This window comes from Carcharodon carcharias, chromosome 6 (assembly GCF_017639515.1).
Source record: "Carcharodon carcharias isolate sCarCar2 chromosome 6, sCarCar2.pri, whole genome shotgun sequence".
Classification (NCBI taxonomy): Eukaryota; Metazoa; Chordata; class Chondrichthyes; order Lamniformes; family Lamnidae; genus Carcharodon; species Carcharodon carcharias.
In genome coordinates, this window is record NC_054472.1 from 170,452,900 (window position 1) to 170,469,848 (window position 16,949).

Genomic DNA, 16,949 nt, shown 5'->3' on the forward strand with positions numbered 1-16,949 from the left:
GATTTTTGCTGATTTCAAAAAATGTGGATACAACTAACCTTAGAGAAAAATACAACTGGTCATGCCTAAGATACTTCCTTTCAGGGAAATTAAAAGATTTAAATCTGCGTTTTAACAGCTTATATGGCATATATGACTTCTTTGCAGACAAGCACTAAATAAATCCCATCTGTAATTGTGACCCTCAGAAACCATCAAAACAATGTAAAACATTTTTACCTCAAGTTTGTGCACAACCAACAATGCGGGAGGAAGCTTCGTTCTAACAGTTTTCAGTTCCTTCCTCTGAAAGTGCAGACAACCTCCAATTCTACTGATAAACACTGATTATTCTCATGAAGTGCTGACAAGTTGACACATAGGCTGAAATACTGTCTGTTGGCACAAAAGAGTTGACAGTGTTTCGGATTTCATCTTTTTAGTCTGGGCTGAATTGAAATTCAGGTCCCTGAGGTAAAAGCCACAGTTGTCCCCAGTGCAATCCAGTATCTTCAGGTTATGTTTCGTTAATCTGTCTTTGTTTTGCTCCAATGATGGCCCTCTTAATTTGATGTTACCACGAAATGGCAATGTCAGCGTGCCACTAGGGCAAAATAAAAACATCTTTAATTAGATTTTATTGTGTACTTTACTGCATGTATTATTGTGTTGCTAATCAAGACAGCATTAATGTGTGTATGTAAGTTCTCTGTTCCACTAATTTAATGGAGGTATTAATGCATTCTTTACTTACAGTAAGTAAGATTATTTCAATTTAATTTTCTCCATAGGCCAAAGCAGTGGGAAATTGTAATCTGCTGGCTCCAATTCTGTGGAATTGATATTGCAAACTTGAAAACAAGCACAGTAGTCAGAATTGAACTCCAAAGTTGTTCCTTTCACACCCCAATTGCACAGGAGGTGGTTGCACAATATGTGTCGGTTGCAGTCACTGATTTCACACTGCAGAGTAGATTTACCAGTACTGAAACAATTAAGTAGTTCGTGGCCGTATTAGTTTGGCTTCAGACAACAACGTCAAGAAATCAGCCTGCCCATTGAATAAAATAGGAACCTAAGCAGAAGGATGAAAATTGAATTGTACATGTTAAAGTACTTCATTTACTATTAATATTGTTGAAGCACAGTTATGTAGTTAAATATTGCAGCCATTTTTCACAAAGGGAAGTCAATTTTGACTTCTATCACCTGCTGTTAATGGGGCAGTAATGACCTCAAAATGGAGTCAGTAGCTTTATCGCCCCATTAACCCTGGTGATAAGATTGGCAACATTTTCCAAAAAGCCTAATTAAAATCAACAGAGAACAATTGAAATTCCCTAATGATATAGTTGGGACCCTGATTGCAATTTTCAGGACCACAGGAGCTTGTGATGGTAACACACTGCCCAAAGATCACTGGCACTGCATCGTCAAACAGCCCTTGAAAAGTACTTTTGTTTGTGGAGTGGGAAGGAGCAACAATTCTAATTCTGGCTTCACAATATGTACTGCAGACCTCTGCTGGCCCAACCTTCTCCCCTTCCTCCCCTGCCGGTTCCTTGGTATTGCAGAGCCTCCACCTCAAGCACCTATCTGTAGCACCTCCCTGCTGCTGATCTGTCCTCTACCCACCACCCAGTACCTATCTGTGGGCCTTTGCCATCCTGGCATCACACCTTCCTTGGTATCACAGACTCTTCCCCCCCACTGCCAACCTACCAATGAGCCTCTGCCGACATCCCAGCTGTCCCACATTCCTAAGGCCAAAGAGTGGCGAACTGTATCAGGACCTGTTTGGTGTCCGCACCTCGCCTGGCACATTCGAGGTCTTTTAAATCATTGGCAGCTCTTCAATGCCAGAAGGGGCAGCCCACCTTAAGTAAACTCAACCCCAATATATCCCATGGACACTAATAAGATATACAACCTGGGAGTCTGTTTTCAGTTGTGTTGGTTATGAAGAAGATTGGCCAGGATACCAGCTGGGAGAACACCTAACTCTTTAAATAGTGGGATTCAGATTGTTCTGCAAAACCAGAACAGATAGATAGGACCTTGATTTAAAACAGCATCTCTGATAATGCAACACTTCCTCAGCACTGCGCTGCAATGTCAACCTAGAGTGGGGGGCTGCAAATCATGAAAATACAACCTTCTGACCTGGACACCTGAGTCAAGTTGATGCACAAAGCACCAAGTGGTCCCAGTGACTGTGCCAAATCCCCAGGGACTAAAGTTAACATCATTATGTGATGTGGTATTCCCTGACTCTAGAGGCACTACTGTAATATAAAGTGGGTATTAATGTATTTTTCTTTTCATTTTTAAGCATTATTCATTATCTGTTTATTACAGTGTTGGTTGAAAATAAGATCTTAAAAAATCAAACCAGATTGAGGCCTATCTGTAGAATTACACATAGAACTTACCACATAGAGCAGGCATTCAGCCCAACAGGTCTATGCCCGTAATTCAATCATTAATAATAAAGTTGATTGCAGTAGTGGTCAGTTAGTCTGGTTGCTCTGCCTTGTCCTGGTATTTACCATAGGTTATTAAAAGCCACTCAAACACAGCCATCCCTGTACACCACTGACCTGGATCCCAGATGTACTTCAATGTGGAGCTGATTGAGTTACAGTCTGTTTTGGTCTATCAGAAAACTTTTCAGAAGTGCTCTGCTATTTTAATAGAGGAAAATAAAGTAAATACAGACATTTATTTTGACGCTGGGAAACCAGGCTAATAAAAAGCAGGGAGTAATCAGAGCAAAAGGAATTCCTGCTAGACGTCCTTTTCCCTGTAAGTAACTCTTGTCAGGCACCAGCTATGTTCCAGGAATTACTATGGTACAAACTTTCCATTTGTAAATTTATCATCAGTAATGCCACTCATAAATATTTCTTTCTTAAATATTGCTTAAAGATCTAGCCTAAAATGTTCTGAACACTTACTACTTGTGCAAAATACAGGTTTTAAGAAGATGCGAGGCAAATGGGTGGCCCCTATATTTATGGGAACGGTATATAATGGAGGTTGGAAATGGTTGAAGACCCTAGCAAGGCTGGGGAATGGGTTCCCTGCAATTTATAAGTTGATCTGATTGAAGTTTTCAAGATATTGAAGAGGAATGGTGGTGATGTGTTGCAATTTACTCAGGGAGCCTAAGTTACTGTGGCAAGATGCACTTTTACGTACATATTGTAGTCTGGAGCTAGGAATAGTGATGGTAGAGGCTTCAAAATCCTTTCATTAAACATGGTGGACCAGGAATCACACCCACTCTTACTGGCTACCATTGGCTTGTATTGAGAGAATTTGCAGGTTGGTACTCAACTGTTTTGGCCACATTATGATTGAACTTTCCTTGACCATCATATCCTGAGGTGGGTCTTGAACCCAAAGCTTCTGGCTAAGAGCCAGGGATGCTATCCACTGTGCCATAAGGCCCCCTATGAAGGGGAAGGGATACGGTGGGTTGAGAGAACCTGGGGAGTTTAGGACTCGGGAGCATAGCCAAAAAATTAGAGCCAAACCTTTCAGGAATTAAGTTAGGAAACATTTCTTCACACAAAAGGGTGCTAAAGGTTTGGAATTCACTTCTGCAAATGGAGACTGATGCTAGGTCACTTGTTAATTTTAAAACTGAGTTTGCGCGATCTTTGTTAGCCAAAGATACTAAAAGATATGGGGCAAAGGTAGGTATATGGAGTTAGCCCCCAAATCAGCCATGATCTTATTGAACGGCAAAATAGGTTTGAGGGGCTAAATGGCCGACTCCTGTTCTTATGTCCACATGGAGGTCCTATCTGCCAACTCTAATGGCAGGACCACATTAACAATTTCCCTCAACACCCCTTTGTCCTTTTGTCTATGACATCTTTGGCAATCTCTTCTTTGCCTCCACCTACCACAGGCCCTCTATCCAGCTCAACATGTCCCACCCCCCTCAACCAGCTTATATTTCGCCTCATTTTTATATTTCCTTAGATCTGATGAAGAGTCAGACGGACTCGAAATTTAACTGTATTCCTCTCCGCAGATGCTGGCAGACCTGCTGAGTTTTTCCAGCTATTTTTTGTTTTTGCCTCGTTATCAATTTTTGGACAGCCTTACCAGCAAGCCTCAGGGAATACCAGCAGCAGGAGGCCACAGCTGGGGACGCTTGGAGACAGTCTCCAATGATTGAGAGGTCCAGAGATGCCTGCAATCGGGGATGGGGGAAAAGGCCTGCGATCAGGAGGCAGGAGGTCAAAGGCTTCCGTGACTAGCCAGGGGAGAGCAGTCCTGCTCCACCCGATCCACAAGGAGTGCTGCAAAAGCGACTGAACTTGTGGAGCCACAGCTCCCGCCTCCCCTTCCCAACCCCTGGGAAACCTACGCAGCAACAGTAAATTTTAAACTGGACATCCAATAATATTATAGGAGCCCAGTTTAAATATCTTAAGTTTCCAGTTGTAGAAAAATATAATAGACACTTATGCGGAGTGTTGGGGTGATGTTCAAACTCTCCCACCTTTTATGGGTGTTGGAGTTGGGAATGATGGCTAATATCAAGGTCCATGCATCAAAATATCATTTTATTCCTTTCATATAATATTTTATTGCATAGAATTTACAGCACAGAAACAAACCATTCAACTAGTCTATATGGCAGCAGTAGTTATACTTCGCAGTAGCCTTCTCGCACGCTATTTACTTGATCTCCCCATCAACATATCCTTCTCTCACAATTCCATTCTCATATTCCATTCTCTCACAAACCTGTCTGATCTTCCATTAAATGTATCTATGTTATTCAACTCAACTGCTCCTTGTGGTAATGAGTTCCACATTCTAACCAGTCCCTAGGTGAAGAAGTTTCTCCTTTCCTTATAGTGACAATCGTATATTTATGGCCATTAGGTTTATTCCGCCTGTCCCTGGCTTTTCTTCACGCAAGTGAGAAGGTAGTAACAACAGCCTGCTCCCGGACCACCTGTGTAAGATTCGGAAGGCACACAAACCAACCTGAGACTTTCTCTTCTCCCAGCACAAGTGACCAAGAAGCTATCAGATTGTCATAAAATCAACTGGTTCACTACGGTCCACTAGGGAAGGAATCTCCCTGTCCCACACCATTGCCATTGACTTTTAAGTGTCCTCAGAAGTAAGCTATTGAGCCATTTAGTTCTATCAGATTTGGGCAATAAAGGGAGTCGCAATAAATGCCAGCGATGTCCTAAGAATCAATGAAACTAAATATAGGTTCTGAGCCTGGTTCATTGTGAACCCCAGAAAGTGAGGTAATTATAAGGTCATATTCTGAAGCTGAAAAAATGTTTTTCTATTTAATTTCATTTTGTACAGCAGACAATTGTATTTGTCTGGCAGTATTCCCAGTTCCGAATCCCCTTCTGTTTCCTTTCTTCTCACATTTGAACACAACATAATGTCCCATAGATGCAGCTAATCAAAGTGTTCTTACCAGAATGGGAAATGTTTCAGTACATTTGCTTGCAAGGACATCAGGAACACTCTGATATAAAAGCAAAATACTGCGGATGCTGGAAATCTAGAACAAAAACAAAAATACCTGGAAAAACTCAGCAGGTCTGACAGCATCTGCAGAGAGGGATACAGTTGACGTTTCGAGTCCGAATGACCCTTAATCAGAACCGATGAAGTTCTGATGAAGAGTCATATGGACTCGAAAAGTCAACTGTATCCCTCTCTGCAGATGCTGTCAGACCTGCTGAGTTTTTCCAGGTATTTTTATTTTTGGTCAGGAACACTCTGTTCTGCTTTAACATGACTATGTCAACCTCTAGGGCTGTGCTTGAGCCTACAGGACTACACCTCTCTCATTATTGTTTAAACTGTAATGTAAAATTATTTTGCAACATCACACAATCAATTACCTCCATCATTGCATTATTAGTGAACTCTGATAAGCATTGAAACACGGTAATTTGTCTCATTAGGCATTTTTCCAGTAAATAACAATCTTGCTGAATCCAACAACCGCTTGTCCCTTTAAGACAAATTTTCCCTGGAACGTATATGAAACAAAATTTGACACCAAGCCACATAAGGGGATATCAGGACAGGTGACCAAAAATTTGGTCAAAGAGTTGGGTTTGAAGGAGTATCTTTTTATTCTTTCACGGGATGTGGGTGTTGCTGGCTAGGCCAACATTTATTGCCCATCCCTAATTGCCCTTAAGAAGCTGCTGGTGAGCCTTCTTCTTGAACCACTGCAATCCATGTGGTGTAGATACACCCACACTGCGGTTAGGAAGGGAGTTTTATGATTTCGACCCAGCCACAGTGAACGAATGACACTACAGTTCAAAGTCAGGATGGTGAGTAACTTGGAGAGGAACTTCTGGTGGTGGTGCTCCGATGCATCAACTGCCCTTCCTTCTCGATGGTTGAAGTTGTGGGTTTTGGAGGTGCTGCTGAGTTGCTGCAGTGTATTTTGTAGACAGTACACATTGCTGCCACTGTATGTCGGTGGTGGAGGGACTGAATATTTAAGGTGGTGGATAGGTTATCGATCAAGTTGGCTGCTTTGGTGTGATGAGCTTCTTCAGTGTTGTTGAAGCCGCACTCAGCTACTCAAGTGGAGAGTATTCCATCACACCCCTGACTTGTGCATTGTAGATGGTGGACAGGCTTTGGGAAGTCAGGAGATGAGTTACTTGCCACAGAATCCCAGCCTCTGACCTGCTCTTGTAACCACAGTATTTACACAGTTGGTCTAGTTCAGTTTCTGGCCAATGGTAACCCCCAGAATGCTGAGGGTGGGGAATTCTGTAACTAATGTTTAACATGAAAGGGGAGTTGACTAGACTGTCTCTTCTGGGAGATGGTCATTGCCTGGCACTTGTGTGTTATTGCCACTTATCAGTCAAAGCCTGAATTTTGCCCAGGCCTTGCTGCATATCAACACTGACTGCTTCAGTATCTGAGGAGGTGTGAATGGTACCAAACATCGTGCAATCATCAACGAACATCCCCACTTCTGACCTTATGATGGAAGGAAGGTTGGGCCTAGGACACTACCCTGAGGAACTCCTGCAGTGATGTCCTGGGGATGAGATGCAACAACCACAACCATCTTCCTTCGTGCTAGGCATGACCCGGACCAGAGTTTCCCCTCAATTCCCATTGACTTTAAATTTGCACAGGCTCCTTGATGCCACATTCATTCAAATGCTGCCTTGATGTCAAGTGCAGTTATTCTCACCTCACCTCTGGAATTCAGTTGTTTTGTCTATGTTTGGACTAAGGCTGTAATGAGGTCAGGAGCCGAGTGGCCCTGGCAGAACTCAAACTGAGCATCAGTGAGCAGGTTATTGCTGTGTAAGTCATGCTTGATAGCACTGTTGATGACCCCTTCCATCACTTTACTGATGATCAAGAGTAGGCTGATGGGGAGGTAATTGTCAGGTTTGGACTTGTCCTGCTATTTGTGGACAGGATATACTTTGAGTAATTTTCCACATTGCTGGGAAGATGCCTTAAAGGGAGGCTTGTATGCACTTTTAGGTAGTGCTTTAGGTGTGAAAAATACCATGAAGCATCTTTATGTCATTATCATTTGCTCTAGCCTCTCGGATTGCTAGCCAATCAAATGACCAATTGTTTTGAAGCTCTGACACAACATGAGTGACGAGCGAGGGAGGCTGAAGTAACAAGATCAATTCACCATTAGGAAACAGGAAAAGGGTTAGAATATTCCTGGCATGGACACAGTCTTAACATGATCAATTGCTCTCTTAAGGTGATACCTATGATTATAGGCATATAAATTAGTTAAAAAATACCAGTGAACAAAAAGTCAATCTAACACAAAAAGGTTAGAGGGTGGAAAGGGTATTGCAATAAAAAATGACGGAAAAGATGGAACTGAAGTATGAAAGGATTTTCACTTTATTTTTTTGTTTACAGTGTTTGGTGTTAATATGACAATAAAAAAAACCTGGAGGTTTGAGTAGCTTTATTACTGTAATTAGTGTTTGTTTCAGTCTCATAAAATGAAGTGACCTCGAGCAAGGAACTTTCCTGGACTGATATACCTGATGACAGTGTGTGCTAACTCCTACCGAGTCACCCTGCTGATTCAGAGTTTTGTGAGGGTGGTAGAGGGGGTTGGGGGCAGCATGGTTACAGTGGGGGTGGGGGGTCAGTGTTGGTCAAGACCTTCCATTAGCACCTGGGAATTGTCTCATTCACTCACGGGATGTGTGTATCACCAGCTAGGCCAGCATTTATTGCCCAAGCCTATTTGCCCTCATTCAGAGGGCATTTTTAAGAGTCAACCACATTGCTGTGGATCTGGACTCACATGTAGGCCAGACCAGGTAAAGGATATTTGTGAACCAGATGAGTTTTTACATCAATCAGCAAAGGTTTCATGATCATCATTAGACTTTTAATTCCAGATTTTTATTGAATTCAAATTTCGCCAGCTGCCGTGGGATTTGAACCCAGGTCCTGGGTCTCTGGAATACTAGTCCAGTGACAATACCACTATCCCACCGCCTTCCCAGCATTGGCCACAGCAAACCAGAGCAAATGGCCAGAGGTGCCATTAGCCTGGTTGTCAGAAGCAACACATTCTGCTTGAGAATCTCTAATTACTTGCTTTTCAGAAATGTTCTGGCAGATTGTTGGGTGTATCTGTGGAAACATCTGACCTTTGAAGTTTTCTCCCTCTGCCACACCCTCACTGAGACAGACGGACCATACTTAGGTTAGGTAGAAGTTCAGACCCAAAAACACACACCTAAGGAAATTAGCAACAGAGGTCAACATCTGCTAGCTATACCAAGCTAATAATGTGCTTCATAAAACTGAGGTTCCTTTTTCTATACCTTGATGCACTCATCTCTCAACTAGGCTGTGAGCAAAGCATTGCAATGGCCATGAGTTGAAAGGAGTAGCATCTTTACAATTCTGGCCAAGACTTGGTCTAGTCTGGTGGACTTCAAACCAAAGTAATTCTGTTTATCTTGCTGTCATCATTCTGCACTCTGTACCCTTCTAATTGAGGGGAAAGTTGCACAGTATGGCCACAGATAAGCAAAGTGTTTCCTCAAAAGTCACAATTGTGACTGGGGACAGTGCATATATGCCAGAAATATGGAAACCATTTGATGGCCATTCCAAGCAGCAACTTGTGCCATGGTAACTCAGAGTAAAGCTGCCTTGAGGTACGGAAGGTGCCACAGCAGCAGAGCGGTTTTGATACCATCATAACAACAGCTTGCATTTATGTAAGCAGCTTTAATGAGGGAACAGATTCCAAGGCACTTCACAAGAGTGTCATGAGTCACAATGTTGACATGTAGACCAAGCGACTCTCACTATTAAAAGTGGTGCAACATCAATGCAGCATTAGCTTATTTTAAACAAAGTTATGGAGCAAGCCAGAAGCAACTCGCTTATCCTTAACAGAGGTTTTGGTGCAGTACTGAGGGAGTGCTGCACTGGCAGAGATGCTGTCTTTTGGATAAGGCATTAAACTGAGGTCCTGTCTGACCTCTTGGTGGATGTGCAAGATCCCAGGGCACTTTAGGAAGAAAAGCAGGGGTAAATTCTCCCTGTTTCCTGGCTGCTATCACAAAAACAGATTATCTGGACATTACCTCATCGTGTTTGTGGAACCTTGGTTGATGTTTTTTTCTACACTGCAGCAAGTAACTACACTTCAGAAGTATTTCATTGGCTGTAAAGCTCTTTGAGATTCCCTACGGTTGTGAAAGGCACTATATAAACGTAAGCCTGTCTTGTTTCTTATTGGACAGGAGCACATATGGCAATCATTAGTATAATTTACTGTAGGCTGTTATTATGTATCCCCAGGAAATGCATGAAATCAGGCATGCGTGACATTTAACAAGTAATACACTGCAGCATAATTTGTTTCCTGAAAGTAATTTAGTCATAATGATTCTTAATGAGGGTAAGAGTACCAGTACATCATAATACAAATGTGGTCACTTTGCATATGTAACTCAACCCTTGCAGTAACAAATCTAGAGATGAGGAATAAATGCAAATGTTGCAGAAAGGAATTTTTTTACTTTAATGCCTTTGTAGTGCTTGAAGTAATTAATGAGAAAAAGGGGAACGGTCACCTGCTGAGCGCTGAGTGCAAGCAGTGTCCTCAGTATCAAAGATTATACTGCATGAAATTCAGGTCTTCTTTCTTTCCCCTCAGTATAATTATAGTGTTTATTTCTATGCGATATGCTCATACAGGCTGAGCTCTAGCCTAGTGACATTTCTTACACAAGTTAATTTTTTTCACATGTAGTGTGTGAATGCAGCTTTTTATACATTTTTGCAACAACAGGGAAGGGGGGTGTACAAGTCCTCACCTACCCTATTTTAACATTGCAGAATTTGTAAACGTCGAGTGGACACAAGTAGTCCATCCTTTACTTTTTAACCATTTACCATCCACATATTCTGAAATTTATACAGTGCCTTTCACTGCAGGATGACCTACATGCTTCACAACAAATGAATTACTTTTTTGAAGTGTGGGCTCCTGTTGTTATGTGGCAAACAGTTTGGGTGCAGCAAGCTTCCACAGGCAGCCGTGATCAATTAACCTGTTTTTCTTGGTGGTGATTGAGGGATAAATGTTGAGCCGGACAATAAGGAAAACTCATCTGTTCTTCTTTGAATAGGTGGATCTTTTACATCCCATGGGAATCTCATTTTAATATTTCATTTGAAAGCTCCGACTGCGCAGCTCTGCCTCAGCATTGCAACTGGAGTGTCAGTCGAATGTAGGTGATTGTGTCCAAGGTGAGGCTTGAACCCACAGCCTTCCGACTCAAATAGGAGTGCTGCCCACTGCCCCACCATGTCCATTGAACCTTAATTGCTATAATTTTCATTGAATTTTCAACAACAACGATGTAAATATCAAACCATGATTCCTCCCAATTAAGCATCTGCCAAGCTGCTATCCATGCTCGTACTGCTCTTAAAGTCCAGCTCCCAGTGTAAATGGGAACATTTCATATTGATAACGACCTTGCATGTTACGGATACGTTCCCAAGGAGTGCAGCTATACAACATAATCAAAACTTGGAACGGCTGCCCCGGAATGGATCAAAGGAACAGGGATTGCATTAACGTCTATCTTAAGTTCAAATAACATGGAAAATGAATTCTAATGAAGGAACGCAGAGAAAACATGACAAAGAACCCGGATCACAGAACTTGTTAAAGATAACACTATGAAAGTAATTTCACAGGCAGCCTGGCTGGAACAGATTAACATGTTTTTTTTATGAAGAGCAACTTTAAAGGGAAAACGCTTTCAAAACCATTCATCTCCATCAGTTCTGGGAAGAAAGTAAAACATTAATATTTCAATAAGTAGTTCCCTCCAATTGAAAGCTAGGCAACAAGGAGTAAATTTACAGTACTTCAGTGTAAATCAGTTTGGGATCAAACAGTGACAGTGCAAAGATAGACAGTTAATGAGAGCTCAGGAGAGGCCTCAAACTTGCACAAGAATATTGTGGGGAGAGTAGAAAATGGCCCTTTCAGAATTCTTCTTTGATGAAATTCTGCAAAGTTTGAATATTTTCATGGATTGTCTCATATGTTATAGATAACATTTAATTCCAAGGGCATTTCGGTAGCATTAAAGGTTGTTAGGGCCTTTTGTTGGAACAGGTTGTGACCAGTGAGAAGATAGGTTTTGTTTTCCAGTCATTCATTGGTCGCCTCTGTTGAATAATTACACTGTTCGTGCAGTGACAGTCAATCCTCTCTTCACAGGTGTTTGGGAACCCCGCATAAATAATATTAGAGTGAGGAAGATATTGGACAGCATTTGTTTTAGGTTGGGAAGGGTGTCATAGCAATGTCAGACATTCTCAGCATTTTAAAGGAGATTGACCAGGTTTGTCCTGCAGGCTGTAATAACAGTTTTCCAATAGAAGGGGACACAAGTCAAGGTGAAGAAGTTGGGTGAATTATGTATTTCCCTTGTACAGATTTTCTAACTTGTTTGATGTGAGTTAAGTCTTTGACAGACGTTGTAAATGTAGAGATAGCAAAATCAGCACATAAGAATTTGCTTCCTTAATTTGTAAATCAGTTTGCTTTGTCCTCCAGTTGAGTACATTATATATAAAGTAACACTTTATCACAGGTACATATTATTCAAGAAAGGAAGGAGACCGAAAGCAGGAAACCATAGGCCAGTTCACTTAACATCTGTCATTGGCAAAATGTTGGAATCCATTATAAAAGAAGGAGTAGCAGGACATTTAGAAAATCATAATACAATCAAACAATTAGGGATGGGTAATAAATGCTGGCCCAGCCAGCAACACCCATATCCCATGAATGAATAAAAAAAAGTCAACATGGTTTTATAAAAGGGAAATTGTGTTTGGCAAATTTATTGGGGTTTTTTGAGGTTGTAACTAACAGGGCAGATAAAGGGAAACTAGTAGATACAGTGTATATGAATTTCCAAACAACATTCAAAAAGGTGCCACTTAAAAGGTTACTACACAAGATAAGAGCTTATGATGTTAGTGGCAATATACATAGAGGATTGGTAAACTAACAGGAAACAGAGTCAGAATAAATGGGTCATTTTCAGGTTTGCAAACTGTAACTGGTGCCACAGTGATCAGTGCTGGGGCCTCAACTATTTCTAGTCTATGTTCGCAGAATCGCAGAAGGAGGGCATCTTGGCCCATCATGTCTGCTCTTGCTCTCCGAATGAGCAACTCACCTAGTACCATTCCCCTGTCCTCTCCCTGTTACCTTGCACATTCTTCCTTTTCAGACAACAGTCCAGTTCCCTATTGACAGTGTCAACTGAACCTGCCTCCACCACACTCTCAGGCAGTACATTCCAAACCCTTACCACTTGCTGCATAAAAAAGTTTCTTCTGGTAGTACAGAACTTGAGTTTGATGATAAAAGAGACATGCTGTTGAAGTTAAAACTGAACTCAACTGCACAAGTTACTGAGTTCATAAGTTCAATGGATCTGACACCATGTAAGCCCAAATAGCTGGTATTACCATGAGACCTAACCTCCTACTGCTTGCATATTTCCAATACGCAGATGATACCTTTGCTGTATTTGAATCCGCAACTGCATGTAAGAATTTCCTTCCACGCTTTAATGGGCTCCATCCTGCGCACAAATTCACCTTTGAAATCGAGCAGTCAAATGAGCTTCCTTTTCTCGATGTGGTAGTTGAGAAATCTGCCAGTGGGTTCTCTACTACTGTCTACTGCAAGCCTACCTTCACTAGTCAATATACGTTTTGGGATTCCACAGTTCCACACGCTATAACATTGGCCTTATCGACAACCTTGTAAATTGGGCCCAAGCCATTTGCTCACCAAGCATGCTTGGTGCTGAAATAGAGCACATCAGAGCCACCCTGCGGGATAATGGCTAGCCTGATCTGATCATTTCATTGCTTGCTGAGTATCGCACAAACTCATGAATTAGCCTAGGGCCGCCATTTTTAGTCATGAAAAGCAACAGGAGAAGTTAACCAATGCAGTAGCAACATGAGTGGTATTTTCTACCAACAGGATGCTGCCAGCAAGCCAAAAAGACATTCTGCCTATCACACAAATGAGTAATGGGGTATATGAATTTCAGTGCCGGTGTGATTCCAGGTATGTAGGCCGTACATCCCAATGACTGGCAGATCGTATCAAACAGTATATCCTTTTGGCTGTTCGCAACAGGGAAAGTCCTGACCTTACCCAATCAACCTGTGCTTGCAAAATTCAAAACACAATGTCCAACATTAGATGTGATTCTGAGATTGGATAGCACTTGCTAAACAATCCTGATTGTGCTAAGAATCACACTGACAACCAATTTAAGATTATCAGTCAGGCTCACATTGTGGCTCACTTATGCATGCTAGAAGCTACATATATTCACACACAGGGCCTGTCCTTTGCAGACAGAAGGACTGCATGCATTGTGCTTTTTCAACTAAACAAATCTTAGGGAAAACTATTCCTTGGTTCATTCCCCATGGCAATGCCTTGATCCATCAGAGTCGGCCTGAATGGTTTGAATTTAAACAAAAGCTTGGTAGTTAACTGTTCTTTGGTGCATTCTCCATGGAAAAGCCTCTACCAATAGAGTCCACTTGCCAACCAATCAGCACTGTCTTCTCATGCAGTATAAATTATTGTTCCCTTTATAATTGGTATCCTTGTGAATCTGTCCTCATGAGTGCAAGATGAAAAATTTCAACAGCATGTCTCTTTTTTCAGCAATAAAAAAGTTTCTCATCATATCACTTTTGCTTCTTTTACTACTTACTTTAAAATAATGACTTGGATGAAGGGACAGAATATTATAGCCAAATTTGCTGATGATACAAAGATAGGTGGGAAAGTGAGTTGTAAGGACGACACAGAGGCCAAAATTTTCCAGCCCTCCCCCACGGCGGGTTCCCTTGCAGTGGGGCCAATGAGCCATTGAAATCTCCGTTCACATCGGTAGGACTGGAAGATCCCACCATCATGTAGGGCTGGAAAATTCAGGCCAAAGAGTATGCAAAATGAAATAAATAGGTTAAGTGAATGGGCAAAAATGTGGCAAATGGAGTATATTGTGAGAAAGTGTGAGGTTGTCCATTGGCAGGAAGAATTAAAAATCAAAATATTATTTAAATGGAGAGAAACTACAGAATGCTATGTTACAGATGAATCTGAATGTCTTCATACATGAATTGCAAAAAGCGAGCATGCAGATTAAGCAAGTAATTAGGAAAGCAAATGAAATGTTCACCTCCATTTTAAGGGGGTTGTATAAAAGTAGGGAAGTCTAACTATAACTGTACAAGGCATAGGTGAGACCATACCTCGAGCACTGTGTACAGTTTTGGTCTTTATTAAAAAGGGGATAAACTTGCATTGGAAGCAGTTCAGAGAAGGTTCACTAGGTTGACTCCTGGGGTGAAGAGGTTTTCTGGTGAGGAAAGGTTGAGCAGGTTGGGCCTATAAGCTAGAGTTTAGAAGAAAGAGAGGTGATCTTATTGAGCCATTAAGATTTTGAGGTGAAGGTGGCATGACAGGGTAGTTGTTGAGAGGATGTTTCCTCTCGTGACAGAATCTAGAACCATAGAACCATAGAAAAGTTACAGTGCAGAAGGAAGCAGTTCAGCCTATCATGTCCACGCTAGCCATAAAAGGATAAAAAAGAAGCTAGCTGTTCATTTTTAATTCCACTTTCCAGCACCTGGTCCATAGCCTTGCGCTAGATCTTACGGGCACATTTTAAAAATTAGGAGTCTTCCATTTAAGATGGAGATGAGGAGGAATTTCTTCTCTCAGAAGGTTGTTAGTTGTTAGAATTCTCTCCCCCAGAGAACAGCGGAGGCTGGTCATTTGATATGGTCAGGTCAGAGTTAGACAGATTTTTGATTGACAAGGGGGTTAAGGGCTATGGGGGAGCAGGCAGGAAAGCAGAGTTGAGGCCAAGATCAGATTAGCAATGATGCTATTGAATGGCGAAACAAGCTCAAGGGGCCAGACGGCCTAATCGTGCTCCTATTTCTTATGTTTTTACGTTAGTAGATTCTCAAGTTAAACTTTGATGGAATATTAAAAAAATGATAATACTGGGGGAAAAATTAACATAGACGTCCATTGAATCAGATATGATGGGGCCGATATGGCAATGATCTCCCATTATGTTGGGCTCTGATGTTTGCTCCATTGTGGCACCCTGTGTAAAATATCATTTTACATCCACGTTGGAAAGTACCTCAAAGCTGACTTATGAATTGTGATCAGTTGGGTAAGTGCCAGGGAACCAGGCCCAATCTTCAAATCACAGCCCACCAGCAGAGTTGACACATTCAGGAGAGGAGGGTAAAAGAAGAACACCATCTTTCTGTTTCCTTTTTGGAGGCTTGACGATTTGATATTTCAATATTATTTTGTGTTTCGCTGGAGAAATTCTTACCATTTAAGAACAAAAGCAGTCAAGCAGATTCCTTAATTCCTGTGATATTTTCTACAACATAAAGGAAATCCTCGCTGTAAAGTAATACGTTTTTAACCCTATTTTCTTTGAAGCCCAAGATTTTAAAACAAGAAATTGTTTAAAACAACTCTTTACCTCTGGTATTTTTCATAATGCAAGCCTTATCCCTTTGGAGTTTGGAACCTGATCAGAGAGCTTGCTGTTTAGTGCTGTTTTGGTCACTCTGAGTGTAGAATGGAAATTTAGAACGTTTTCCTGTCTCAATAGGTTATTAATTTTTTTGCTCATGTGGTAAAGCCTGGTCTCCTTTTATCCGTGTGCAGGACCAATGCAAGAGACCGTCTATGATTTTTGGAGGATGATCTGGCAAGAAAATTCTGCCACTATCGTCATGGTGACAAACCTGGTGGAAGTTGGAAGGGTAAGTGTATCCCACAGAGAAACGGTCTTTTCAAGAGGCCAGTTTCTCCTTCAGCTTTACAGGGATCTGGTTGAGCCAGTGCCGGACAGGATTATTTGTTGCTGTTCCAGTCTTGTTCCCACCTCTCCCTTGTGGTATCATTCCAGTATTGTTAGTCACCTTTCCATGTCTTCAAGGAACCATGAGTGTTTGACCGCAGGGTCCATTGCCCTCTGGTCTGATCCACTTCACTCTCAATATCCACATGTTCAGGAGTCATTAGATAGGAAACAGGAGGAGGAGATCTGACTTGTTGCTTTCATCCTTCCTAACTGGGCACCCTGGACCCTCAAAAAAGAAAGTTTACGCTTTTCCTGATTTAGCTCCTTGTCCAGAGATTTGATTGCCTTGTAGTGCTTTTGGAGGGGGAGGGGCTTGGAACATACAGGGTTGCGGCCCAAGTGCTGGAAAATGGGATTAGAATAGATAGGTGTTTGATGGCTAGCACAGACACAAGCTGTTAAACCTTAGATGTTCACTCCCTCTGCCACTGATGCACA

The 16,949-nt window shown here is 41.7% G+C and overlaps 1 protein-coding gene across 10 annotated transcripts in view; it reads left to right on the forward strand.

Annotated features, from left to right (window-relative positions):
• Positions 1-16,949, forward strand: part of LOC121279045 (receptor-type tyrosine-protein phosphatase mu-like) — an 873,720-nt gene that overhangs the window by 782,538 nt on the left and 74,233 nt on the right. For all 10 annotated transcript variants that reach the window (XM_041189846.1, XM_041189847.1, XM_041189849.1 and 7 more), the window contains one exon: positions 16,313-16,410. In XM_041189846.1, the coding sequence (XP_041045780.1) occupies positions 16,313-16,410 (98 nt within the window). The remainder of the gene's footprint in view (positions 1-16,312; positions 16,411-16,949) is intronic.